The following is a 26,640-nucleotide window of genomic DNA, read 5'->3' as shown; positions in this document are numbered from 1 at the left end:
AGCACTGCCTCAATGTCTCTCGAGTTGATTTCGTGCACGATTGCCGCAATATTCCTCTTAATGAACGTAGTGATGCGAGATTTCTCACCCCTGTCACTTGAAAAAGCTTGGTATCCCGAAAGTTGTGCTGCTTTGCCCGTCTCCTGCAGGGCTATAGCTAGCGGTTTCTCATCTAATAGCGTCAAGTACTGTTGCACTAACGCTCGCTTGCGTTGGAAGCCGCGACAGTTCCACTGCCAGATTAAAGACTCATTTTGTGCGCCTCTGGCCATGTTGGAGGTGGTCGAGTTGTTCCTCTGCTTTTAGTTGCCATTCTCCGATGGCTACTAATTCTGCCCTTTGCTTTTGTACTTCACCCGTAAGGGCTTGGATCTGGCTTTGAGTCTGCTGTATTGCTCCCATAATTTGGGCCATGAAAGAATCAAATTTAGCTTCGATTTTAGCTTCTAATCTTTTCTCTAGTGCCACCAACGGATCAACGTCTTCCCCTTTGCGTTTCATTGGGGGTGGTCTAGCCGATTCAATAATCATATTTTCCTCCTCCGGTGCCGCAGGCTGCATGGGAGTCGCGGCCATAGGAACCGGGCGGGTTGGTTTCGATACCAATTTTGGCTGCGTGTTGTGGGTAGAGGGGGACCCCGTACACGGTTGTGATTTTGGTCTATGCAACTCTTGAGTGAGCTTATTAATGATCTCTTTAAGCTCCCCAACCTCTTTCCGTAATTTATCGATCTCCTCATCTTTTTTATCTTTTGCCTGGGAAACCCCACTGCCAAAGCTTACATTGTTTCGGTCCCTGCTCTGCTTCCGCTTCTTAGTCCATGGGTTCGCCGGGTCCCTGGAGCTTGATCTCCCCCTTTGTCTGGATCCGGAGCGGCCCCTGGTGCGGGACCGCGAACGGCCACGCTGCTGGTGCCCTCCGGTGGTCTCCTCCAGCCTCGGAAAGGAGTCGGTTCTGGCACGAAAGTCCTCGTTTCCGCGCCTGACCTTGGAACGATCCCTGGGATTCACCTCTGCAGTCGCTCCGGCTTGCTGCTGCTTTTGAAGTTGCCGCTGCTGTAGCATGTTGGTCTTCCGTTCCCACTGCCTCTTCTTCACCTAGTAAGGAACACGGTAGAGTTCTCTACATTTTCTGTCACCGAGCGGGTGTCCTTTCCCACACAGTTGGCACTTGGGCTCACATAAATGGTCTTGTGGTGGTTGCTCCATGCCACAGCCACGACACTTCACATTCGCGGGGTCCGGGCAGACGTCCTCGCGGTGTCCGAGCCGTCCGCAGGCGTTACAAACTTCGTACTTCTTGCGGTAGATTACGCAGCGTTGCGCCACGGGCGTAAGTCTCACCCACCGCGGCACCTCTTTGTCTTCGAACAGTATTAGAACTGTCCTCGACGTTCTTCCGAGTCGTCGTACTCCCAAGACCGGGGGATTCCCGTAGATTTGCAGCCTTTTCAAGATCTCTGCGTCGGAGAAGGACAAAGGGACTTCATGCACGACGCCTTTTCCGCAGTCCTCCGGCATAGCGACGTACGTAGTCATTTCAATTTTTTCCCCTTCGAACACGAGGAGCTTCAAGTCCGCGTATTTTCGCTTCCTTTCCGCGCTGACGGTGGCAACGAGAATGGAATGTTGCTTCACATTCATCAAGATGACGTCCTCTCCGGCGGCGTCTGGACTGACGCCAGCCGCCTTAAGTATTACGTCTGCCAAATACGCACTTCCGTATTTCATTAGACGTACGAGACCACCGTGCGGCCTCATGACTACTTTCTCGGCGCCGTCCGGAAGTCGGGCAAATTGCCTTTCAACCGACTTAGCCGCCATCTTCCTTCCTGCGAGCTTCTCGGCGGCTCGCTGCCGTTCCATATGGCGTGCCTCGTTGTTCACTAGGGGGGCCGCTTTTCCTTTCTTCTTTCTAATGTACCATTGCCCCGGCACGTTCAATTCTTCCGGATCGATCTCCGTACCTTCTACGGTCTCCATCATAGTCTTCGAGCTGCGCCTCCACCGCCGCCGCCGCCGCCGCCGCCGCCAGTGGCTTCTCGTCGCTATGTCGAGCCTTAGGCTTAGCTCGCCATGCAGCGCGTAGAACGCTTCAAAGTCTCGATATCGTGGGAAAACGAGGGCCCACCTTGGAAAAATTGATATCCTCGGTGTCCGTTCGTCGAGTGCTGTTGATTCCAGCTAGAAACCAAGACCGTCGAATCCAACTTGTGCTCGAGCGGCCGTTGTCGACGGAGCCCATCGAACGCACGTCTGCTCGAGCGATCATCGTCGTCTTCGGCGGTGAGTCTGACGAATGACGTAAACATTTGGCTCGTCATTCGCCAGTTCGCCTGTCGCTAGGCAACGAAAGTAAGCCGCAAAGTTTAACTTAATTTATACGCAGATATTTTTAATTTTTCCGGGAAAGAATAAAAAAAAAAATAAAACAATTTCTGTTAATCTCATTTCACATTCTTTTTTTTCTCGATGCTCGCGACCCCAATTCGTCGATGTTAAAAGTATAGCGTGACGTGTTTCCTGTTTCCAATTTTCGCCGAGTGTCCGCTCTTGTTCAATCCCTTTCTCTATGGTAGTGATGGCGAAGAAAGAAGCAGTACGGTGGAATACAAAACTAGCTTTTATTGGGCGAACCTGTGCCCACAAAACAGGCTACACTTATAGCACAACGAAAGCGGCGAACACAGTCGGCGATCGTCGAAAATCTGATCAGCGGGTCAAGCGCGTCGGCTTTTATAGAGCAGTCGTCGAATGTTCCAGTCTAATCGTTCGGACCCCTGTGCCTTCCACAAAGTTCTACACCATTCGCGTTACGCGATGAAATCAGATAACACAAGGTTCGGCGACAACAGACAGCCGGGTATGCATCGATAACTTTCCAGAAACATCGGATAGATTCAGGCGCGTCCCTCGCTGTGCGATTACAGTTGTTAAGCGGCGAAACGTGGTCGCCCGATAAAGATAAGTACACGTGTCAATATTATTTTCTGTGACATGATGGCAAATATGAACCATGACAACACTTCGTCTCATCGGACCTCGCTGCGTGCTTTGCCAACTTGTCTGATAGTGTATTGATTTGGCTTGTGTCGTTGTATGGTCCGATGTACGACTTTAGAAAAGTAAATGCAGCTTTGGCATCAAAGGTTAATAAGAACATTAAACCCACACAGATCCGGAATTGAAAATGTAAAGCACGACTTTCGAAATGTCAATGCACCTTTCGCATCGAAACATATGATCTTTACACCTCTAAAGTTTTTTAATTGAAATTCATGCGCTCCGTAGATTCTACGACCTCTGCGAGATGCCGCAGCGGGCCCGCTCGCCATCAAAGCGCCCTGGAGACTTTGTGCTCGGGTGGGGATCTTTGCGTTATGCGACTCCAGGTGCATGGGTGTCGCCGTGAAGTCCAGCCCGAGTTCGCAATCTTCGCGCCGAAATGTTCTTTCGGGCGCGAAAAATACATTCTAGAGAAAATCTAGAATAATTTCCGGCGCCGTGGGTTGTTTTGGTTGGCGGTGCATTACAGTACGAGAAGATTTCGGGGGGGTGGGGGAAGTGAAGCCCCATAAGCCCACCCCCCTGGCTACGCTCTATTTGATCCGCACCGATGGCACCGGCTGTTGGAATCTCAGCGCTGCCACCAGCTGTCGGAACCTCAGTGCTGACGCCCGTTATTGCAACTGGGTCGCAAGCCCCAAGGGTAGCGTTGGCCTGGCGGCCTGGGGCACACTGGAAGCATCCGAAGGTCCCAGCAAAGCATGAGGCGACTGCTAACAGAACAACTTGTTTATTCTAGCATCGCAAAGAGCGGGCGGTCAGGTCGACCGAAGTAGAGAGACGGGAGAGCACGTTACTCAACAGAAGAAATCGGAGCCTCTCTCCTGGCGTCCGGGGGCAGCTGCTCTTATACTCTTGGCGTCGCGGGCAAGAAGGAAGGTCACGGGACGACACCACGTGACAGCGGCGACGGACGGACTGATAAACACGTTGGGACAAGGAGGTGACGCATCAGCCGGGCCGGCGCCGGTCAGACCTCCTCGCTTCACACTGGGGGAGCTCCTCTCCCCGGCTGCCGCGCTTTGACAAGCGTGGGCACACACACACACACGCACACACAAAGACACGTGGCACTGAACATGCCGGGACGCGCTCGGCGGGGATGCGTCGCAGCCGCTCCGAACGGGCCAAAATGTCCGCCGCTTTGAACGAAGCCCCGCCGTCCGTTGAATCCGCGCCGGCTACACCGCGCGTCATAGGCGAAACGTAACAGCTCCTGCCCCATTTACTCGGACACTGATTGTAATTTCTTCCACGCGGCTTTTCGTCTTCTATAATTCCGCGTGCAATCCGAATTCCACCATGGAGAGGTAGTACTTTTTCTTATGTTAACATTAAATTGGGACCTTTTAAAGGAACTTTTTACTCCAGCGCAAAGCCTTACGGCTTTCATGTGATTGGGTACCGTTTCCTGGGAATTGAGGACCGTTTTTCAGGTACTCTGAAATTTCTGATAATTGACAAAAGTACGCGTTGGTGGCTCCAGGGGAATAACAGGGCAGACAATACCAAACCTAATAGGTAGATGGTCCCTATTTGAGGCTGAGTCGACAGTATACCAGAAAGTTACGGAAATTGCTGAACTGGGAAATGTTTGATCCAATGCCGATTTAGAAAGACCCTGAATGGAGGTAGCTGACTTCGTGTTTAAGAAACGAAAATTTTGATTAATTGCCCAGTCCGACAATCGCTTTCCACATACGTCAGTTTTGAAACCCCAAGGCACATGATGCGAATTAAAGTCTCCGGCTATTACAATTTCTTTCCTACAAGATTTGACAACGGTATCGAGGAAACGAGTATCATATACGCCTGTGGGAAAATATGTATTAACTAAGGGAAATGGGGAACAACCAGGAATAATTACATCTATTGCTAGTATCTCACACTCCGTAGAGATATACTGGTAGGAAATTTTACTTTGTGGAATATTTTAGTTATCAAGAAAATAGGTCCTCCACCTCTCGATGGACGGTCCTAACGAAATAAACGATAATTTTTTATATGAAAATCTTGGCCATTGGAGAGTTAAGTTTCCTGCAAAAGAATAATGTCGGTGGATAGTTGTGAACAAAAATATGTTAAATCGGTAGCTGCAGAAATAATAATACCTTTAAATAACCTCTGATCTAATAATGCCTACATTAAAAACCGCTTGCTCTAAAATACTGTCTTTTAAAAAATCCTTCTTCGAAAGACTGTCTTTAAAGTACCTTGTGGGTTTTGATTGAAAGTCAGAGCTGGAAGACTTAGGATTAGAATCTGACTTGGAAAGACTTTCACAAACTTTTTGGTTTTTGAGTGCGGGACAGAGATCGATGAATTATCGTTAGGTGATCTTGTGCGTTTAGGTGTCGGGAAGTCCATTTCTACATCCTGGTTGTTTTCCGACACTGATCCAGAGAAGCATCCGTTGTCGGTCTGCTGAGTTGGAGTTGACGGTCTCGCATTGTCTGCGTCTTGTACAATAACTGATAAAGGATCCATTAGTTGTTCAGCATACGATCTTAAGGTCTGTGTAATAATCTGCGAGCTAGCATTAGAACTCGCTAAAGGACTGAAAAGCTGAATAATTTGTGATGTCATCACTTGAGCTAGAGTCTCCGACAGGTTTGATGTTAATCGTTCCATAGCTTTTGACAACGCCTTTTCGACCGCTGTCACAATAGAATCGGAAAGGGTTGAGTCCGCAACCATTTGCTGACGGGCTGTCACTCCTGCATATCCCTTAGACCTCCCCTGGACCTCAACAAGAGCATCACGGCGTGAGCAACGTCTCCTTTCAATTACATCTATAATTTGCATTTCCTGTGATCTTGTAAGGCAATTCGAGTAGCTGGCGGGATGACCACCACCACATAGACAACATTTCTCTTCTTTGGAGGAACAATCACTAAAACTGTGGCTGTCTCCAGAAGCACGGCAGCGGGGTGCAGATCCGCAGCCCCTGACGCTGTGACCAAATCCCCAACAATTGTTACATTGTAGAATGCGTGGAGTTAGAGCTTCTACCTTGTAAATTAGGGGCCAGACCTTAATTTCTGTTGGCCGCAATGTCCCAGCACATGTAACTATGACTGACTCTGTTGGGATCTTCTTATTGTCAATCACTCGACTGCACCGGTAAACGGAGATGACTCCAGCCACCGAGAACATTTCTAAAATCTTTTCAGGGGTTAAAGTGACGTTCACCCCTCGTACAATGCCTCTAGAGCGTGCGAGATGTGGTGGTACGAAACAGCTCACCGGATGGGAAGCGAATGTGGAACAATTCAGCAGTTCTTTGACACAGGTGTGGTCTGGCGAGCAGCACAGTATACCCCCTTTGCCGAACTGACGGACCTCTGTGATCTGTCGGAAGTGGGGTGAGGCCTTCTGCAATTCGCTCTGAATCGTTTTGGGGTTTTTCATATTGATCGTACCGCCATCGGTCGGCACCATGGTCACAGGAACAGTTCCGGCTCCACTGCGAAGAAAAAACTCATGCGGCAGCTCCCGGGGAGCTACCGAGGTTGACCACGGGGAAGTCCCGTATCCAGGTGACGCTACGGACATCAAGCAAGGCTAACACTAAAACAGATCAGAAAAAAAATAATAAGAAGGTAATGTGAAATTACAAGCTGACTGAGCAAAGAAAATACCACCTGATACTTGACCTAAGCCCCCAAAGCAGGAGAAGCCAGAACCGAGGAACGCAATTTCTAAGCGCAGAGCTAGATCGATCGCGCGGACAGCCGACACAAGAGCCGTCCTGTTCTTCCTCTTCTTCACTACACTGTGAGCAACTGTAACATCGCCAACGTTACACATGAAAGACTGGCGTTGAAGCTGGGGCACAAAGTACTGCTATTTTGAGGATTTGATGCATGTTGGAATTCAGGCAGCAAATTTGAGCAAAGTGATAGCGCTTTTAAGCCATTAGGTATAGCATTATAGCCGGCGAGCTAAAATAAGTTTTTCGCAGGCTGCCAACGTTATGCTTTCAAATCACATTATATTTATATTAATTTTGGGATATATTTATAATGTCTGACAATGTTATTGCGTATGAGCTGTATATTGCCACGTGGTGGTGACGTTGAAGAACACAGTAGCAATACTGTGAAAGACAAACCTAACTGTTATTGGGCGAACCTGTGCCCACAAGAACAGGCTACACTTATAGCACAACGATAGCGGCGAACACGGTCGGCGATCGTCGAAAATCTGATCAGCGGGTCAAGCGCGTCGGCTTTTATACAGCAGTCGTCGAACGTTGCAGACTAATCATTGGGACCCGCGTGCCTTCCACAAAGTTCTACACCATTCGCGTCAGGCGATTAAATCCGATAACACAAGGTTCGGTGACAACAGACAGCGGATAGAAGCATCGATAACTTTCGAGAAACTTCGGATACATGCAGGCGCGTCCCACGCTGTGCGATAACATTTGTTAGGCGGCGAAACGTGGTCGCCTGATAAAGATAAGTAAACGTGTCAATATTATCGTGCTTCACTATACTGAAAAAGTCGTTACTGCTCGGTCGAGAGGTTTCTGGAAGAACGATGCATGAGTAAAACAACCGGCAACCTCTAAGTTACACTAGAGTGATGGACACCGGTGATAAAGCCAACAAAAAAGGAATAACAGACGCGTTACTTGGGGTGTACGGTGTACCTCTGCCATTACCAACAAGCGCACATTGCAACCCTGGCGAGCGTTACTGGGCCCTATAGCGCGTATCCCTTTGTGCGCTTGAAAGTTGGATGTCTGTTTATTTTTTGCAACATCTCAAAGTACAGTCGGCGACAGAGAGGTGCTGAGCAACAGAAACACAAGGAAGTCATGTAGCGCATTGATTTGAAGTCGGCCTGACGGTCAAGTAAGTATAGTATGACCCCAGGCTCACAACACGGACGTAGGTACGGGACGCAACTAGGTTAAGTGATAAGAACAGCCGGTTCGGTTGATGAGCAGGCGATCCAGGTGTGGCTGCCACATAAAAATGTTTGGTCCTTATGTTAAACGGATAAGTGGGTAAGAGCGAGTACGCTTCTGTGATCAGTCAGGAAACATCACCGCGAGCATCTAAAATATCCTCAGCGGTCGCATCTGAAGGCGAAAGTATATTCAGAGGAAATACAGTATGCTCCTGTCGAAAAAAAAAAGAGAAGAAAACGTGATGAATAACAAGCGGTGTAGAGTGAGCAATCGCACGCGAATATCACCAAAGACAGGGCCACGTTACTATACCAGTGGTAAGCGAAAATGTACTGTCGGCCAAAAATGTAAACGGACCACGGCTTAGGTGGCCAGAGCGGCTGCGGGGCCACACCGGGGCGCTGCTATCTCGCTCCGCGTAAGGTCCCTCTATAATTTAGGGACTTTAGCTCCGCGTGCTGACAACGAGAGTGCCCCGGGTGACGCCAGACTTCGCCCTCATTCTCACGCCGGGCCTTATCACGCTTGATAAATTTCTAGTGCGCCGTTCGGCTGCTCTGGTGCTGACGGTTGTGACGAAGGAGACTGTGTATTGCCGATATTCTAGAACATGGCGCTGTCGCACAGTAACGGATGGCAGCAGGGCATCAAACCGCGGTACTGAGAAGGAACGAAACCCGTTGTGATTGTTGTTTTGCTTATATTCACCTTATCCTTCATATTAGTGGATGTTGCGCGCGTCCACCGCTGCTCAATTTTAGGCAACATAACGCAAGTAGGCACAATGACGGCTACGGTGATGCGCGCTCTTTCACGCCGGCGTGATAAGTTACAGGCGCCAAGCTCTACTGATGGCACGGCTTTTCTGCGCAAATTACTTCCCCTGCATTGTCTCCAGCAGTGCGTTTAATATTTACATCAGCGACGCCTCTGAAAACTGCTTTAATTAGCTACTACAATGCGTAGGCTGTTATGAAACTTTACAAAAGTGCGGCCAGGAAGAGATAATTGGGACGACGAATTGGAATAACTAGTCAGTCGTGAAAGTTTATTAACGGAAGCATTCCATAGCTTGAAGGGGTCTTCAGTGCGATGAAAAGTTGCCGCCGACCGCGATGACTTGGCTTACTCGCCTTGGCATCGAGAGCGCCACCGCTATAGCTTCGGACGTCCGTGCAGCGCTTCCCGCTCTCTGTCACGCCGACGTGAAACAGCGCTTGCGCGATGTCGCCTAAAATCGAGCAGTGGTGAACGCCGGCGACATGCACTAATATGAAAGACAAGGTGAATATCAGCAAAACAACAATCAGAACGGGTCTTCGTTCCCTCCCAGTGCCGTGGTTTGATGCCCTGCGGCCGCCCGCTAGTGCGCGACATCGCCATGTGCTGGACTACTGGCGATGCACGGTCCGCTTCATCGCGACCGCCAGCAGCAGAGCAACCGAACGGTGCCCTAGAAATTTATCAAGCATGATGAGGCCCCGAGTGATAGTGAGGGCGAAGTCTGGCGTCACCCGGGGCACTCTCCTCGCCAGAGCGCGGAGCTACGCGGAGCGAGATAGCAGCGCTCCGGTGTGGCCCTGCAGCCGCTCCGGCCACCTAAGCCGTGGTCCGTTTACTTTTTTGGCCGATAGTACATCGACAGCATCTCGACGAGCGTGTAATTGATACTTAAATAAGGTCATTGTGTGATTGTGATGGCACGTTTTTGGCACATCAAAAACAAAAAACTGAGCGAGAAATATGGGAAGCACTTGCGACAGCAAAAGAAAAATAGAAGTGCACAAGCACTTCATCCAACCAGTTTATCGAAGCTGAAGTCGATTTTCCCAGGGCGAACGGGTGAAAGTGAACGGGTGAATGTTTTCCGGCTCACTGAGTCATCACATGTCGTTACCTTGTCATTTCTTGTTATATCTACCTCTTCCCCCGGGCCATATCACTTTGTATATAAGCGTGTTCTTTAACAGTAATAAACAAGTTGGTAGTTTGTGCCACGTACGTCCATGTCTTGTTCCCTACATTCATGGTTATATTGCACTCAGTTTTACAAAGACGATATTAAGAAAGGACAGGACGTGGACAGACTTGCGCTACGTCCGTCCACGTCCTGTCCTTTCTTAATATCGTCATTGTAAAACTGAGTGCAATATAACCATGAACGTTCACCAACTAGCCCCCTTTATTGCTTTACTAAATGTCATTTCTTGTTCCTTACGTTTGTCAGCGTAACACTAAGCGCAATACAATCATGAATGCATAATATGTGCATATATGGCTATGTATAAAGAAGTTATGGATGAGACATGGCCCATATTTAATTTTTTTTTAAGGATTGCCTAGAGGTTCGAGAAAGGAAGCGTTCAAGCAGTTGCGCTTGTCAGTCATCGGTTGGCACGTGCATTCGTAGTTGTGGAAGTAGACATGGTGAAATTTGTGCGAATACCATCAGGAATTTGCAAGCGTCAAGCTACGGCCTTGTTGGCACGATATCTCTTCTAGTGCTCAGCGCTTATGTACGTCTCCTTTTCTCTCCGTTGTTCTTGAAATTTCTGCGCTGAACACTGAAGTGAGAGCGCCAGGAGACTACAGCTCACTAAATGCTACGTCTGCACTTCCGGAAGCGGCCATGGTTAGAACGCTCGACCGCAAGCCTCAAGGATTAAAAACCGAGGAGTGACGTGCTAACCCGATCGGCTTCTTCCGTGGCTCGTAACAACAGTATGTGATGCAGGCTTGCTCATGCACCAGTTCACATTTCCTGCGACTCACTCTGACATCCACAAGGCAGCCGAGGATTTCCTCGTGGGTGGGTCTCACTTAGTCTCTTAGATTGGTATTACGAGGGAGCTTGCCGATATACGATGCCACGATACTTCATTTTTTTTTATGCGAAGCATACTAGCCGCACAACCACGCTCTTCCTTGCTGCGCCGCGCACGGCCGCGTAGCTACCATATGATGTCAAAACAGCTGCAAAAGCAGAGGCTCAACTCGTGCGCTCGCTTGCGGCCGCGTAGCTACATAGCCGGGTCTCAGCTCGTGCGCTCGCCTGCATGAGTTGTTTCTTCGTCTAGCCGAACCAAATATAGCCAAGCAACAGCAGTTCACCAGGCTAAACAGTGGTTCAACAACTAGAATAAAGGCTAGTATGCTTCGCATCCTGGGCTTAACCTTAGCTAAGCCACAGCCATTTCTTTTCCCACAGGGCACGAGTGCAGAGAGCATGCATGGCTAGCATTTCAGCTGTACTGCCGTGAATACTCAGTACAGCCTTTTTACTTGACGCACTGAAAATCCCCCTGCGAAGGAAAATTTGCACACCTTCGACCAATCTTCCGGACTGTGGGCGTCAGCTTGGGTGACTCCCTGGTCGAGCTCTGGTTGGAAGCTGCGCTGTGCTTGGTCACCTTTGCGTCAGCACGGGCGCCCGTCTGCGTGAGTAACCTTATTTAGTGTATCCGAGGAGAGGGGTGAAGAGCGGCAACTGGCATGAAAGTGCTTGTGCTATAAGCACAAAATACACAGATAAATGACAAGAGAAATGAGAAGAGTGTCAAATGAGAAGAGCATCATTGCTCGCTTCTGCTCACGCGATAAGAAAAACGAGTTCACCAGGAAGGCAAGAAGAGCTAGGCTTCGCACTGACCAGATTGGTTTCACAGGTGGCACTAGCACGCCTGGCTATGTAAATGACCACTTGACGATTGATAACAAGATGTTCTAGAAGGCGCTGTCACTCAAAAAAGAAAATAAGTGGAAATACTTACGGACACAAAACTGCCAGATAAAAGCCCGCAAAACTGATGATAGCAGGGTCTATCGCATTTTCACTGAGTCCGACCTTCCAATCCTCACGTGATTCACTGTGAATATTTTTTTTCTTTTTTTCCCTTTTTTTCCGTGGCCTTGCTCTACCCCGTTGACGTAAAATCTTGTCTTACCGCAAATAAACGATCCCTCAATCACTTCAATGCTCGTAGCCTTCGTAAGAACATAGATGGGATTAATAACTTCGTTGCCTCACTTCACCATGTCTTCACTTTTATCTGAATATCGGAGACTTGGCTTTCTGATTCCGACAACAACATGAGCGGTTTTCCATCTTATCAACCCGAGTATTGTCATCGTCCAACTAACAGTCATGGTGGCGCCGCCATTTTTGTTTCACAAGCTGTCACCTACGCTCGCAGATTTGATCTGGCAGTTAACGTGAATCATTGTGAGTCAGTGTGGATAGAAGTCGACAGGTCATTCCTTAATAACAATAAGAACTTGATCCTTGGTTGCATTTATCGCTCACCGTCATCTTCCCTTAACGATTTCTTGCTTTCTCTTGATGCAGTATTGTCCCAGCTAGCTTTTGAAAATAAGGATGCGGTGATTGTAGGTGATATTAATATTAACTTACTTGACACTGAAGCTGCCTTGTACACAACTTACACAGATTGTTTTGATGGATTCGGTTTTGAATCACTCATTGACTGCCCAACTAGGGTAGCCTCTCGTGGGAGTAGTGCGCTTATTGATCACTTGTTATGTAACATATCGCCATCGCCTTGCTCCGGGGTTATTAATACTGACATAACGATACTAGACTAGCTAGGCGCTATAGTAGGTACTGTAAATTACTGAATATTTTACTTAAACAGGCGAAAGAAAAGTACTCCGAAAATAAATCTGATCAGAATAAGGATAACCCCAAAAAGCAATGGCAGTTATTGAACTCTTTTCTTAACAAATCGTCTGTTGATGCCTCTATAACCAAAATAAATTACAACGGTCTCACTCTTTCTGAGCCCAACGAGATTGCTAATGCTTTTTCGGACTTTACTTCTGTTTAAACTAATAACAACATACATGCGCAGTTGCATAATACTTTGAGCCGTACGACACAATCGTTCTTTTTGTTACCAGCTACACCAAATGAAGTGTGCTCCACGATTGCTAACCTTAAAAATACAGGGCCTGGCTTAGACAATATTTGTGTCAGGCATTTAAATCTGCTTGCGCATTTAGTTTGCGAAACGCTCTGTAATATTATCAACCTTATGTTCAAAGAAGGTGCATTCCCTTCATTTTTAAAAAATGCCAATATTATTCCTGTTTTTAAAAAAGGCGACAAACACACAGTTAATAATTACCGACCAATTGCAATTCTTTCCTGCCTTAGTAAACGCTTTGAGAAATTATTTGTTAAATGTCTTAATAACTACTTAACAAAGTTTAAATTGCTAAAGAACAATCAATTTGGTTTCCGCCCTGGCAGTTCCACGAATCTAGCTGTTCTATCTCTGACTACATAAAAAAAATGTATTCATTCGGGAAACTTAGTCTGATATCTATCTTTAGACTTCAGTAAAGCTTATGACACGGTTAACCATCAAGTCCTGTTGGCACCCCCATCACTCTAATCTCACGAATCTACTCGAATCAGTTCAAAATAAAGCTGCGCGGTTCATCCTAACTTCATAGTCTCGATATCAAAGTGTGTCCGCCTTAAAGAAATTACTTAAACTCCCTTCACTTGACATGCGCAGGAAATTATCACTGTTGACCTTCTTCCATAGCCTTTACCACAGCAACATTGCATTAGCTCGAGCCCATATTCTTCCCGCTCCCCACATCTCTAACCGCACAGACCATGTTCATGAAGTAAAACCTAACGCTTATCAAAATTAGCCTCTAGTTTCATCTATTGCCGAATGGAACTCGCTACCTGCAAACATTGTCTCGCTTACGGAATCATTATCATTTCATGCAGCACTGCTAACCTTTTTAGAATGTGTCAACCTGTCCGAACCCACATTTCCTTGAATATTTACTTAAACAATGTTTTCAAGTGCTTGGCATTGTATAAAATTCATTCCGTTTCATCATCTGATATGTATCTGTGTAGGCTGTTTACCTAAATCATTATTCGATTGTATCCTTAAACTCGTGTTCTGATGGGTACTGATTGTTTGCATCGCATTTTAGGTTCTTATGCATGTTTCACGCTACTAAACATTGTTTAAACTTCGTTACCCTTTCTTTCTTTCTTTCTTTCTTTCTTTCTTTCTTTCTTTCTTTCTTTCTTTCTTTCTTTCTTTCCTTCTTTCTTTCTTTCTTTCTTTCTTTTGTTTGCTTCTGCTATATTTTTTTAACTTCGTTACCCTTTCTTTCTTTCTTTCTTTCTTTCTTTCTTTCTTTCTTTCTTTCTTTCTTTCTTTCTTTTTTTTGTTTGCTTCTGCTATATTTTTTTTATGGTTCCTAATACCTTCATATTGCTACGGAACAATATGTGCGATCACGAAAAGGCGAGCAGTGTGAAGACGACTACGACGATTAGAAGCAAGCGCGGGCTGTTGCCTCTTGGCCAAGCACAGCGTATTTTCTTGTATATATACTTGTACATAGCTTTTCGTCTGCGTCTTCCTACGTAACATATCTGGTGGAGGTGGACGTTCCCTGTACCTCGTCACGGAGCTTCGCAGTGGGCGGTACGTCGAGCCTTCCTTCATGGCTCCCGGCGACGACAACCCGACTCCGCCGGCTCCGACACCTGCTGCCACTTCGACGACCTACATCACTCTCCCCGCTTCCCGTGATCCTGGCGTATTCTCGGGCAAAGATGGGGAAGACGTCGACGACTGGATCAGCCTGTATGAACACGTCAGCCGCAATAACCGGTGGGACCCTACAATTATGCTCGCCAACGTAGTCTTTTGCCTCGGTGGCACACCTAGAGTTCGGTATCGGACGCACGAAGATGAGCTCACCAGTTGGGATTCACTTAAGAAACAGCTTCGGGACTTGTTCGGCAACCCCTACGGTCACCAACTTGCCGTGCAGAAGGCGCTTTCCGGCCGTGTGCAGACGTCAACAGAGCCCTATGTCACGTACATTCAGGACGTCTTGGCTCTGTGCCGCAAAGTTGACACCCACATGACTGAGTCAGACAAGGTTGCCCACATCCTCAAAGGCATTGCCGATGACGCCTTCAACTTGCTCATTTGCAACAACGTAGCGACGGTGGATGCTGTTATAAAAGAGTGCCGCCGCCTGGAACTCGCTGAAAGCCGACGTATTGACCAGCAGTTTGCCCGTCTGCCCAACACCCCAGCGACATCTTCCTGTGCCGACACTCCTCGTCCCAACAACACTGCCGATGTTACGAGGATCGTCCGGCGTGAGCTCGAGGCCGCCTATCCGGCTGCGTTCGACTCCAGTCCCACCAACACATCTGCAGTCACGGTCTCACTGATCCAGGCAGTTGTCCGCCAAGAGTTCGAAAACATGGGTCTTCACACCATCTGCTCGGCCCATCGTCCTGATACCCGCCCGGCTTCTTCGATTCCGCCCCGTCCCGGATCTTCTTAACCACCACGTTTCCGCAACCCATCTGAATGGCGCACTGCTGACGACAAGCCCATTTGTTTCCACTGCCATCGAATCGGGCACATTTCTCGGCACTGTCGCAGTCGCTGGAGTTCCCCGACCCGGTCTACTTATACTGCCTAGTCTAACCCCCCAGGTGGCCCTTCTCGTCCCTATGCCGCACGCTCCGATAACGCCACCGCTGATACTCCTGCACTAAACCGCTCCTATTCTCGTTCGCCTTCGCCCCAAGGACGACAATCTCGCTCTCCTCAGCCCCGTCGCTCCTATTCGCCGACTCCCTTCGGACGCCGCTCCCAGCCGGAAAACTAGACCATGCAGCGCCTCGAGGTGACGCTGCATTGCTCCCTACGCCACCAAATCCTCTATTGACGTTGCCTCTGAACCTTCTTGACGTGCAAGTCGACGGTGTTTCTGTGTCTGCACTCATAGACACTGGGGCGTATTTGTCCGTAATGAGCGCTGACCTTCGTAACCGGCTCAAGAAAATTATCACGCCCACCACGACGCCTGTTGTCCGTGTCGCCGATGGCGGAACAGCCTCCGTAATTGGTTTGTGTACCGCCCGCGTCTCCTTCGCCGATCACTCAACAATCGTGCTATTCACAGTCATCGCCCACTGTCCCCACGACATCATCCTCGGCTTAGACTTCCTCTCCGCACATTCTGCTCTCATCGATTGTTCCGCCTGCACTCTCCGCCTTGACCTGCCTGTTCTGGATCCTGCTGAACCACACCCCAGTCGCCTCAGTTCCGTCGACTTCGTTGGCTTGCCACCTTCGGCACTGACCTACGTTGACCTAGTGTCATCCCCACCAGTCCCCGACGGTCACTACATCGCGGCTCCTATACAAGACGTCCTCCTTACACACGGGATCACAGTACCTCATACAGTTTTATCTATTACGGCGAATTGCGTCTGCCTGCCAGTGGTCAACTTTGGCTTGACGACACAAGTGCTGCCACGCGGGATGTCTCTGGCCCAGCTTTGCTCATTCGAGGATCACTCAGTAGCATCCATTGCAGTAGACGACACTTCATCCGATACTCCTCTACCATCGCAGTCGGCAAATTGTACCATCGCTGACTTACAGAAAATGATTGCGCCCGACTTGCCGTCCGAGCACGCTCGTGAACTCTACCGCGTTCTGTTTTCCTACCACGATATTTCTGACTTTACCGATCGTCCTTTGGTCCAAACTACAGCTGTCAAACATCGCATTAATACCGGCGATGCCCCTCCTATTTATCGCCGCCCGTATCGAGTGTCACCAGCTGAGCGTCAAGTTATTCACGCAGAAGTTCGCAAAATGCTTGCCAAGAACATTATTGAACCATCATATAGTCCATGGGCGTCACCTGTTGTACTGGTAAAAAAGAAGGATGGCGCATGGCGCTTTTGCGTGGACTATCGGCACCTTAACAGGGTTACCAAAAAGGACGTGTATCCCCTACCTCGGATTGATGACGCCCTTGACTGCCTCCACGGTGCTTGCTGTTTTTCCTCTATTGACCTTCGCTCCGGCTACTGGCAGATTGCCGTGGACGATCTCGACCGCGAGAAGACTGCTTTTGTACCACCCGACGGTCTTTATCAATTTAAAGTGATGCTGTTCGGTCTGTGTAACACCCCTGCCACTTTTGAACGCATGATGGACTTCCTTCTTCACGGCTTCAAATGGTCCACGTGCCTGTGCTACTTGGACGACGTTATCGTATTCTCGCCAACGTTCGCTACACACCTCGAGCGCCTCCCAGCAGTCCTGGACGTTTTTCGTCGAGCCGTTCTGCAATTCAACGGATCGAAGTGCCAATTCGGCCGTCACCAGATTACCGTCCTTGGACATCGCACTGACGCGAACGGAGTGCAACCGGACCCAGGCAAGATCCATGCTGTTACACACTTCCCTGTTCCGAAGTGTGTCAAGGATGTGCGCAGCTTCACCGGCCTTTGTTGGTACTTCCGCCGTTTCGTGAAAAATTTCGCCGCCATAGCACGACCACTAACCGAGCTTTTGAAAAAAGACGCCCCGTTCAAGTGGGGCGATAACGAGGCCTCTGCATTCTCACATCTAATCGACATTCCCACAACGCCTCCCGTTCTGACCCATTTCGATCCTTCTGCGCCTACCGAAGTCCGTACTGATGCCAGCGGTCACGGAATTGGCGCAGTACTGGCACAACGCCAGCGTGGCCACGACCGTGTTATCGCTTACGCCAGCAGGCTCCTCTCACCCGCGGAGCGCAACTATTCCATCACTGAGCGTGGGTGTCTGACCCTAGTTTGGGCGGTTGCGAAATTCCGCCCATACTTACATGGTCGACCCTTTTCCGTTGTCACAGACCATCACGCGCTTTGCTGGTTATGCTCACTGAAAAATCCTACAGGAAGACTTGGTCGCTGGGCCTTACGCCTCCAAGAATATTCGTATGCTGACACCTATAAATCTGGCCGACTATACAAGGACGCTGACTGCCTGTCTCACTACCCGGTCGACGAGCCTGACGACGCCGACAGTAGTAGCGCCAACGGCATTTTCTCTGTGTGCCTTCGCTAACATCGCCGATGAGCAGTACCGAGACCTATCGCTGCGAGCACTTACCGAGCGTCTGCGCTCTATACCTAACGACGCATCCGTTCGCCGATATGTCCTCCAGGGCGGCATTCTGTATCGAAGGAACTTCCTCCCTGACGGCTCTGATCTTTCTTGTCCCGCCAAAACAGCTACGACAGACTGTGCTCTTTGAGATGCATGACTCACCCACTGCAGGACATCTTGGGGTAACCCGCACGTACGACCGCGTCCGCCGCCGCTTCTATTGGCCTGGTCTCGCTCGCTCCGTTCGACGCTAGGTTGCTGCCTGTGATCCCTGCCAGCGTCGGAAAACACCTGAGGTGCTACCTGCCGGTCATCTCCAGCCGATCACCGTCCCTGTAGAACCGTTCTTTCGTGTTGGATTAGACCTGCTTGCATGGTCCCTTTCCAACGTGATTATCTGGAGAAAAATGGGTAGCCGTCGCGACTGATTGCGCCACCCGATGCGCTATCACTCGGGCTCTCCCTACCAGTTGCGCCGCTGACGTCGCGGACTTTCTCTTGCGTGACATTATCTTGCTTCATGGCGCCCCGCGACAGCTGCTTACTGACCGTGGTCGAAACTTCCTCTCGAAAGTTATCGCTGACAATGTGCGTTCCTGCTCCATTCAACACAATCTGACTACCTCATACCATCCTCAAACCAATGGCCTGACAGAGCGGTTAAACCGTACTCTTACCGATATGCTGTCCAAGTACGTTTCCAAAGACCACCACGACTGGGACATTGCCCTTCCTTACGTAACATTTGCGTACAATTCTTCCCGGCACGACACTGCCGGATTTTCTCCATTTTATCTCCTGTACGGTCGCGAACCTACCTTGCCCCTAGACACGGCACTTTCTCCTGCTGCGATCTCAACAAGCGAGTATGCTCGCGACGCCATCGCCCTCGCCGACCATGCACGCCAGCTTGCCCGTGCTCGACTGACGGCCTCACAAACCACTCAGCAGTGTCAGTACAACGCCCGCTATCGGGACGTACAGTTTTCGCCTGGTGCGCTCGTGCTCCTGCGGTCGCCCTCTCGTCACGTCGGACTTTCAGAGAAGCTCCTTTCGCGATACACAAGGCCCTACCGCATGCTGCGCCAGGTGACGCCTGTGACTTACGAAATTGCTCCTGTGGGTTCAACCTCGAGCTCTCCTCTACCATCTAGTGATGTGCATGTCAGTAGGCTCAAGGCCTACTACACTGCTTCCGAGTCCGATCTTTAGTCGCTCCGGGACGGCACTTTTGCAGCCGGGGGTAGTGCTACGGCACAATATGTGCGATCACGAAAAGGCGAGCAGTGTGAAGAAGACGACGACGACAATTAGATGCTAGCGCGGGCTGTTGCCTCTTGGCCAAGCGCAGCGTACTTTCTTGTAAATATACTTGTACATAGCCTTTCGTCTGCGTCTTCCTACGTAACAATATATTTACATTGTACAGAGAAGCTAGGCTTTGCACAAGGAGACATAGAAAAGGACTTTGCGGACCTCCCACGGGACATCCACGCCAAGATCACGGTCCGCCCTATACCCAGAAACGTGCACCCCGAAAACAACAGGGGCAGACGACAAGCGAGAGGACAATTCCTTCTTAACCAAGCCTTGGCGAACCGTGAACGCTCAGCTTTTGTGGACGCGGCGGCATACACGGGAAACAAAGCTTTCGCAGTGGCGGTTGTGGATGGCCGCGGATCCACAAGATATGCAGCCACGGTAATTGCAAGGAAGCCTGAAAAGGCCGAACAGGTTGCGATCGCTGTTGCGCTCACCGACGACAATCTTTCCCATATCTACAGCGACCCCATAGCCGCTATCAGAGCTTTCCAAAAGGGCACGGTCTGCGCACAGGCTCTCAGAATTGTTTCAAAGAAAGAGATTAAGAACCACTTCGTATACTGGTTCCCGGCACACTTAGGACCAAAGATAGGTGACGTCCCCAACCTTAACGAGGCGGCACACGAGGCTGCGCGCGCTTACAGACCGCGCGGCTTCACCCAACCACTCCGAGAATAAGGACGCGCCCACTACATACAATGAAATCACTAAATACTACTACCTACAACGCAGACAGTATAGCATGCCACACCGCACGCTCACTCGAGCTCAAGAGGTTACACTGAGAATGCTACAAACAGACACATACCCCACTCAAAACAGATTACACCATTACATGCCTGAGCTCTACGACAAGTCTCATTGCACCAATTGCAATACATCCCTTAACGTATATCATTTACTCTGGCCGTGCTCGCAAGCTCACGTAAACTACGAACAGGACAAGCGCAAGTTTGAAGAAGCAATCCGGAGCGAAGAACTCGCTCCCCAACTCTGGGCCGTCCAGCAGGTCCACGACGCCGCCAGGAAACTCAACCACCCGGTTCCGTCGTGGGAGACGCCCACTCCATGAGAGCCCAAAGCTCTCGTGGCCTGCAGGACCTGAATAAAGTTGATTTCCTTCCTTCCTTGTACAGATTTCACTCATGCTTGAACTTTTCCGTTCCCCCCTATGTAATGCCCTAGCGCGCCCTTAGGGTACTCAAATAAATAAATAAATAAATAAATAAATAAATAAATAAATAAATAAATAAATAAATAAATAAATAAACTTGACTTTTACGGTATAAGCGGTCCTGCGCTAACATTCTTAAAAAATTATTTACTTGACCGGCCATACACAGTACATGCAGCAAATACTTTCTCAGTAACAATATGTATTAACCAAGGTGTACCACAGGGATCAGTTCTGGGCCCTTTGCTTTTCCTTTTATATATTCATGATCTTCCGGATTCTCTTAACTCCACCAACTACGTTCATTGCATTTTATACGCAGATGACACAACCATATCTTTATCTGACAAATCTGTTACTACTCTTACTTCTAAATTAAATATTGCATTAAGTAACATTATAAAATGGTGTAGCAACAATTACTTAGTTCTTAATCCTTTAAAAACTAAATTTATGTCACCACGTGACACCGCTAGCACCCGTATGGATTTCCGTGGGAGCAGTTGGATCGAAATGGCGCAGTATCGGTGGTGTTGTGAGCAGGCGACGTAGCGTTGCGAAGGCATCATCGCAAGTCGGGGACCACGCGGAAAGATTGGGGTCTCACCGAAGAAGCTCTGTCAGAGATGCCAAAATCGAAGCGAAATTTCGAATAAAGCGGCGGAAGTACGAGCAGAGGCCAATGAAACTATGCAAGTCTTTTAGAGACGTTGGCCTCGGGAATTCTTTAACAGCACGGAGCTTAGCGGCATCAGGGAGAGCGCCGTCCTTCGACAACATGTCCGAGAATTGTCAGCTTGCGTGCCCCAAAGTGACATTTTTTCAGATTTAGTTGGAGGCCAGCGTCACTGAGACCGCATAAAACCTCCTCCAAGCGATGAAGGTGAGTACGAAAATTTGGTGCGAACACTACTACATCATCCAAATAACACAAGCACGTGTTCCATTTGAGGCCTCGAAGAATAGTGTCCATCATCCGCTCAAAAGTCGCGGGCGCGTTGCAAAGTCCGAATGGCATTACACGAAATTCGTATAAGCCATCTGGTGTGATGAAAGCAGTTTTTATGCTGAGCACGAGGGCGTGGGATCGAATCCCGGCCACGGCGGCCGCATTTCGATGGGGGCGAAATGCGAAAACACCCGTGCGCTTCGATTTAGGCGCACGTTAAAGAACCCCAGGTGGTCGAAATTTCCGGAGTCCCCCACTGCGGCGTGCCTCATAATCAGAAAGTGGTTTTGGCACGTAAAACCCCTTAATTTACAAAGCAGTTTTAGGCTTATCTTCTGCAGCCATAGGCACCTGCCAATAACCAGGGCGTAGATCGAGGGAGGAAAAGAACTGTGCACCTTGTAAGCTGTCGAGGGCGTCGTCGATCCGCGGCAATGGATAAACATCCTTTCGGATCATTTCGTTTAGGCGTCGGTAATCCACGCAAAAGCGGATCGAGCCATCCTTCTTTTTAACTAAAACAGCTGGCGATGCCCATGGGCTGTCGGACGGTTCAATGACACCACGCTTTAGCATGTCACCTACTTGCTCATCAATGACGCGTCGTTCTGTCGACGAGACGCGGTAGGGTTGCTGCCGTAGCGGTGAGTGAGAACCGGTGCCAATACGGTGACATACAGTCGTCGTTCGGCCCAGAGAAGTGCTTGACTGTCAAAAGCAGGGCGAAATTTCTCGAGGAGACGGAGACGGTCATGGCGTTGCGTGGGGCTTAAGGCATTGTCGATGACGTGGCTGAAAATGTCTTCAGGCGATGCGGCAGGTGCGGGACTACAGCAGAGGGTGTTGACCTCTTACGATCCAACAGGAAGTTCCGACGTGGTAATTGTGTCGTAAGGCTCCACAGTGCCGAGAGATTCACCGCGAAGCAACGCAATCAAGAATGGGAAGTGGTTGTGTATAGGAAGGTGAGTAGCACCAGCTTGAAGGCTAAAGGCTCAACCAGACGTACGCGTTCCAACGCGCCGCACCACGCCTGGGCGCGTACGGCGTCAGGCGCGGAGGCTGTTTCGCGTGTCGGCGCGCGGCGGCGTGGAGACCTACAACCGCTAGGTTTTTTGCGCCCGCGCCGGAAGCTGCCGCTCGCGTCAGTAGCATGACGCACCTCACATGACCACGGCAAGCCAACGTCACTTCCGGAACGACTCTTCGCGCGACGTTCAGGTACAGTTCAGGCAAGCCCGGGTAGGGTGGCTAGAATGGGAGGTGTCGGCATCGGCTGGGCTGCGCCGCGTGTGGCGGTGCGGCATTTTTTCATGACAGCGACAGGTGGCGCGCTCGTCGTCTCCGAGATGCCTAGCGTGATGTGTTTGAGCAATCTCTCCGGCTCCAAGCGCGCGTCGTGAAGTCTGTGTTGAAGTTAGCTTCGCCTTCCCCGCTTTTGTTTGCTCTCATAAGGAGTTCTGAGTAGCCTTCTTGACCCACGCCACTAGAAAAATTTGGTCGGTGTGCAGAGTAAGCTGGATGATCTCCTGGATGTGGGCCACCTAAATGAAGTTCACGAGATGGTAAAGCATTGTGATGCGATGCCAGATCATCGTGAAATGGTGGGATCAAATAGCGACTCTCGCATACCCTACTACGTTAGCGGGTATGTTTGCAGGAAAATGCTAATGAGAACAAAGTGCGAAGAGTGTTCTCTAGCTGTTGCTTCAAGCGAAAGACTTGCGCCTGCTTCCGGAAGAGTCGTGCCTTACCAACCACATGGATAGAGGTGGCCTACTTTACCCATCTCAAGCACTAAATGACTTGGTAGCTGCGATGGAAGATGCCTTCACGCATTGTTTCAGCTTTAACAAGTTGAAAGTTGACAGCATCACGGGCCTTATTTTCTGCCTGTCAATAAATAAGCTGGATGTGGTTGGCTGTGCGCAGCATAGCGTAGAAATCACCAAGTTATACGGCTTTTTGTCATCACGAGGTTGCACGTCCTTGTCGCAGGAGAGAACGCATCGAAGCAAGGGAAGCGAGAAAAAATGAAGTACCTCAAGTTGAGGCGCACAACATAACTGCATAATCGCAAAGTTTATATCAGCAAGACCAACATAAAGCGTTTATAATGTAAAACAGGAATTGTTCCCATCACATTGTATGCACAGAAATATCTGCATATCTGAGCAGAATTTCCCACCCGACAAATTATTGTTTGCAGTGCACCTCGTTCACCGTTCCTGCGTATATACCTCCATTATATATTGGATTTGCGCTCCATTTCGTGTCATATTGTTTGTTTGAGAGCTAACAACCATGTATATAGAGTCGTGTGTATTATCTTATTAACAAGAAATATTATTTTGTTTTTGTAAGGCATTTTTGGCGTTATCTGAGGGGGTACTAAATACGCGAACTTAGTTCTTTGCAGGTTTCTAATATTGGAAACCAAATTTCCCTTAGCGCTCTCATCATGCTGAGTTTTGACCATTGGTGCCTACAGTTCTACCTTTCACTGCAAAATTAAAAAAAAAAACTTCAAATAATCATGTTTCACTCGAGCGGCCCGTTTCAACTGATGAGGCGCGCACCAACTAGTAGACGATTAGGACAAGCGCCTGTAGCACAAGACACTGATAAAGTCACGCCAAACAAAACTTCATACGGCACCCCATAATAGTCCCTTAAAATGTAAAAGCGGCACTGGCAAGCTGCAAACAACCGCCTACTGCGGAAGCTTTCTTTGTTAGGTGCAATTATGAGTTTCACAAGTGTTGCAATGAGCGCGAAGCTAAAGCGTGGCGATAGAATGACCAAAATTTAGTACATAGTACGTTAGGCCAGCTGCAGTGATAAAGCCGCCTAGCCTTTAAAATGATTTTCCGATGCGCGTTTTGCGCCCCAACAAGCCGCGGAGCGAGAAAGCACTTCACAGCGGAACCAAATAACCGCAGCGAACCTAATTAGCCAGCGTACGGGAGGCATCTCGGAGCCGACAGCAGCGCCGCCGCATCGTCCTGAAAAAATGCTGCCTCTCCGGCGCTCCGATGCCGACACCTCCCCCTCTAGCCACCATAGCCCGGGCAAGCTGCTTCAGTACCTGGCACGGAGGAAGGAAACTAAGGAGAGGCCCTGACGTCACTCTTTATGAAGCAAAAGTGAAGCCGGAAGTTGGCGTTGCTCATGGCGATGCGCCGCCTTTTAACGCGATAGCGTTAAGGAGCTCGTGTCGCAGAAAAGCCGGTGTCGTCGGCGTCGGCGTCCGTGGCGTTGACCGTGAGCGATAAATCACGGCAGGCACTTCATAAATAAAAAGCAACTTTCAAGATGGGCTGGGTGGGAATCGAACCAGGGTTTGCAGAGTGTGAGACGGAGACGCTACCACTCAGCCACGAGTTTTTTTTCTTTATTGCCAACTTGGCACAATACAGTGAAAAACACCATCATACCATCACATTAAAAATGCTAGCTTGTGTCTGGCTAGCATAAGTGGGTAAAAAACGCTTTACGGTCAGGAGTTCGTCCAGATAAACACACCAATCTGGCTTTTCTTCCTTCTGTTTGTACACATCTCGTAAATATGCGATGCTTTCGTTGAAGTTGTCCCGGGCTGACCTCGCGTTGACGTCCGCATTACGCACTGACATTCTGGTTTTCCAAACACTGTGCATTACTAGAATCATTAGCATATCGTACGGCACACCTTCGCTTTCGACGGGAAGAAATCGAATGCCGTAGGGTGTAAGCGGCAGTTCCTTTTTCAGGGTTCTTTGCAAGATGTCCCATAAGAATACGGCATCCCAACAATCGAGAAACATGTGCTCGATTGTTTCAGGCCTTTTGCATATTACACAGTCAACAGACCATGGTACCAACAACCCTTTTTCCTTTAGCCACGGTATTGTTGAAAGTGTGCCACTATGGAGCATGAAAAAGAAAGTTTTGACTGACGATCGGATAGTCATACTTTTAACCCTTTTTAACACATTGCTGCCTTGCCCAGGATTGTACATCCTTCGATACATGGGAACAGGCATCATCACATCAATTAGATCTTTGTAGAGGCGTTTTCTCTTGACCTCGCTGAGATATTCCATTGAAAATCTTACTTTTAGAAACTGGACAGCCGCAACAATTTCATGCATGTATCCGCGGACATTGCGTTGCATATGAGCGCATGATGACACAATGACATCTGGCAATGCGTTCGCCAATCTCACTTGCATAACACTTCTTAAAAAAGGATTTCTTTGATTGCGATAATATACGAACCTAGAGACAATTTGTCTCACGAACAAATGAATCAAACCCAGTCCTCCCGATCGCACTGGAAGGAACAAATTTGTGCGGCTCACCCTTTCCCATGATGAGTTCCATACAAAAACAGCCAACACTCTGTGCAGTCGTTGAATACTCATGCGCGACATGTGTAACGCTTGCAAAACATACCATACTCGAGCAATAATAAAAATGTTACACACTGTGGCACGGGAAAAAATTGATAGGTCTCGTCCTCCCCATTTTTGTGTTTTCTCTCGAGCCTTGTCTGTCTGTTCTTTCCAGTATTCTTGTGTATCCTTGTAGTGTTGTAGTGGTACGCCTAGGTATTTACTTGGAGTAGTCGTCCACTGAATGTTGGCGTACGTGACTGGCACACTTTCCCATTCACCATGCCAGAAACCCTGACATTTATTCCAGTTTATTCTGCTCCCTGTGTATTGACAGAAAGCTGTGGCATCTTTTATCGCATTTGTTACACTTTCTCTATCGGTACAGAAAACAGCTATGTCGTCGGCGTAAGATAATATTTTGACTTCACAAGCCATAATACGAAAGCCTCTTATTTCCTCATTTTGAATAATCTTTAAACAAAATGGCTCTAAATAAATGCTAAAAAGTAGTGACAACAGAGGACACCCTTGTTTCACCGAAGAGACGACATGGATGCTTTTGCTGACTTGTTTGTTAATTATAATTGAGGAAGAGCACCCAGTGTACGACATTTTTACACCTTCCAGTATTATTTTCCCTACATTTACATATTCCATAATGGCAAACAATATTTGGTGCGTAACAAGGTCAAAAGCTTTTTCCAGATCTATTTGGAGCATTGCCACGTGGTTGGAAAAAACATCACAAAACTTCAAAATCTTCAAAACTTCACATCACAAACTCCAAAATATTTCTTGCTATACGAATGTTCGTCGTTATGCTCCTACCTTTAATTCCGCACGTCTGG

General features: G+C 48.7%; 1 protein-coding gene across 10 annotated transcripts in view; it reads right to left on the bottom strand.

The window, feature by feature from the left end:
- Window positions 1-26,640, bottom strand: part of LOC135896749 (kinesin-like protein KIF12) — a 535,077-nt gene that overhangs the window by 68,177 nt on the left and 440,260 nt on the right. For 9 of the 10 annotated variants that reach the window (XM_065425246.1, XM_065425247.2, XM_065425245.1 and 6 more), the window contains one exon: window positions 11,312-11,421. The exons of the other annotated variant lie outside the window; for it this stretch is intronic. In XM_065425246.1, coding sequence (XP_065281318.1) covers window positions 11,312-11,421 — 110 coding nt within the window. The remainder of the gene's footprint in view (window positions 1-11,311; window positions 11,422-26,640) is intronic. 10 annotated transcript variants of the gene reach the window in all.

Source organism: Dermacentor albipictus, chromosome 2 (genome assembly GCF_038994185.2).
Source record: "Dermacentor albipictus isolate Rhodes 1998 colony chromosome 2, USDA_Dalb.pri_finalv2, whole genome shotgun sequence".
Lineage (NCBI taxonomy): Eukaryota > Metazoa > Arthropoda > Arachnida > Ixodida > Ixodidae > Dermacentor > Dermacentor albipictus.
Note: the sequence above shows the minus strand (reverse complement) of the source record. Positions and strands in the feature narration are given on the sequence as shown.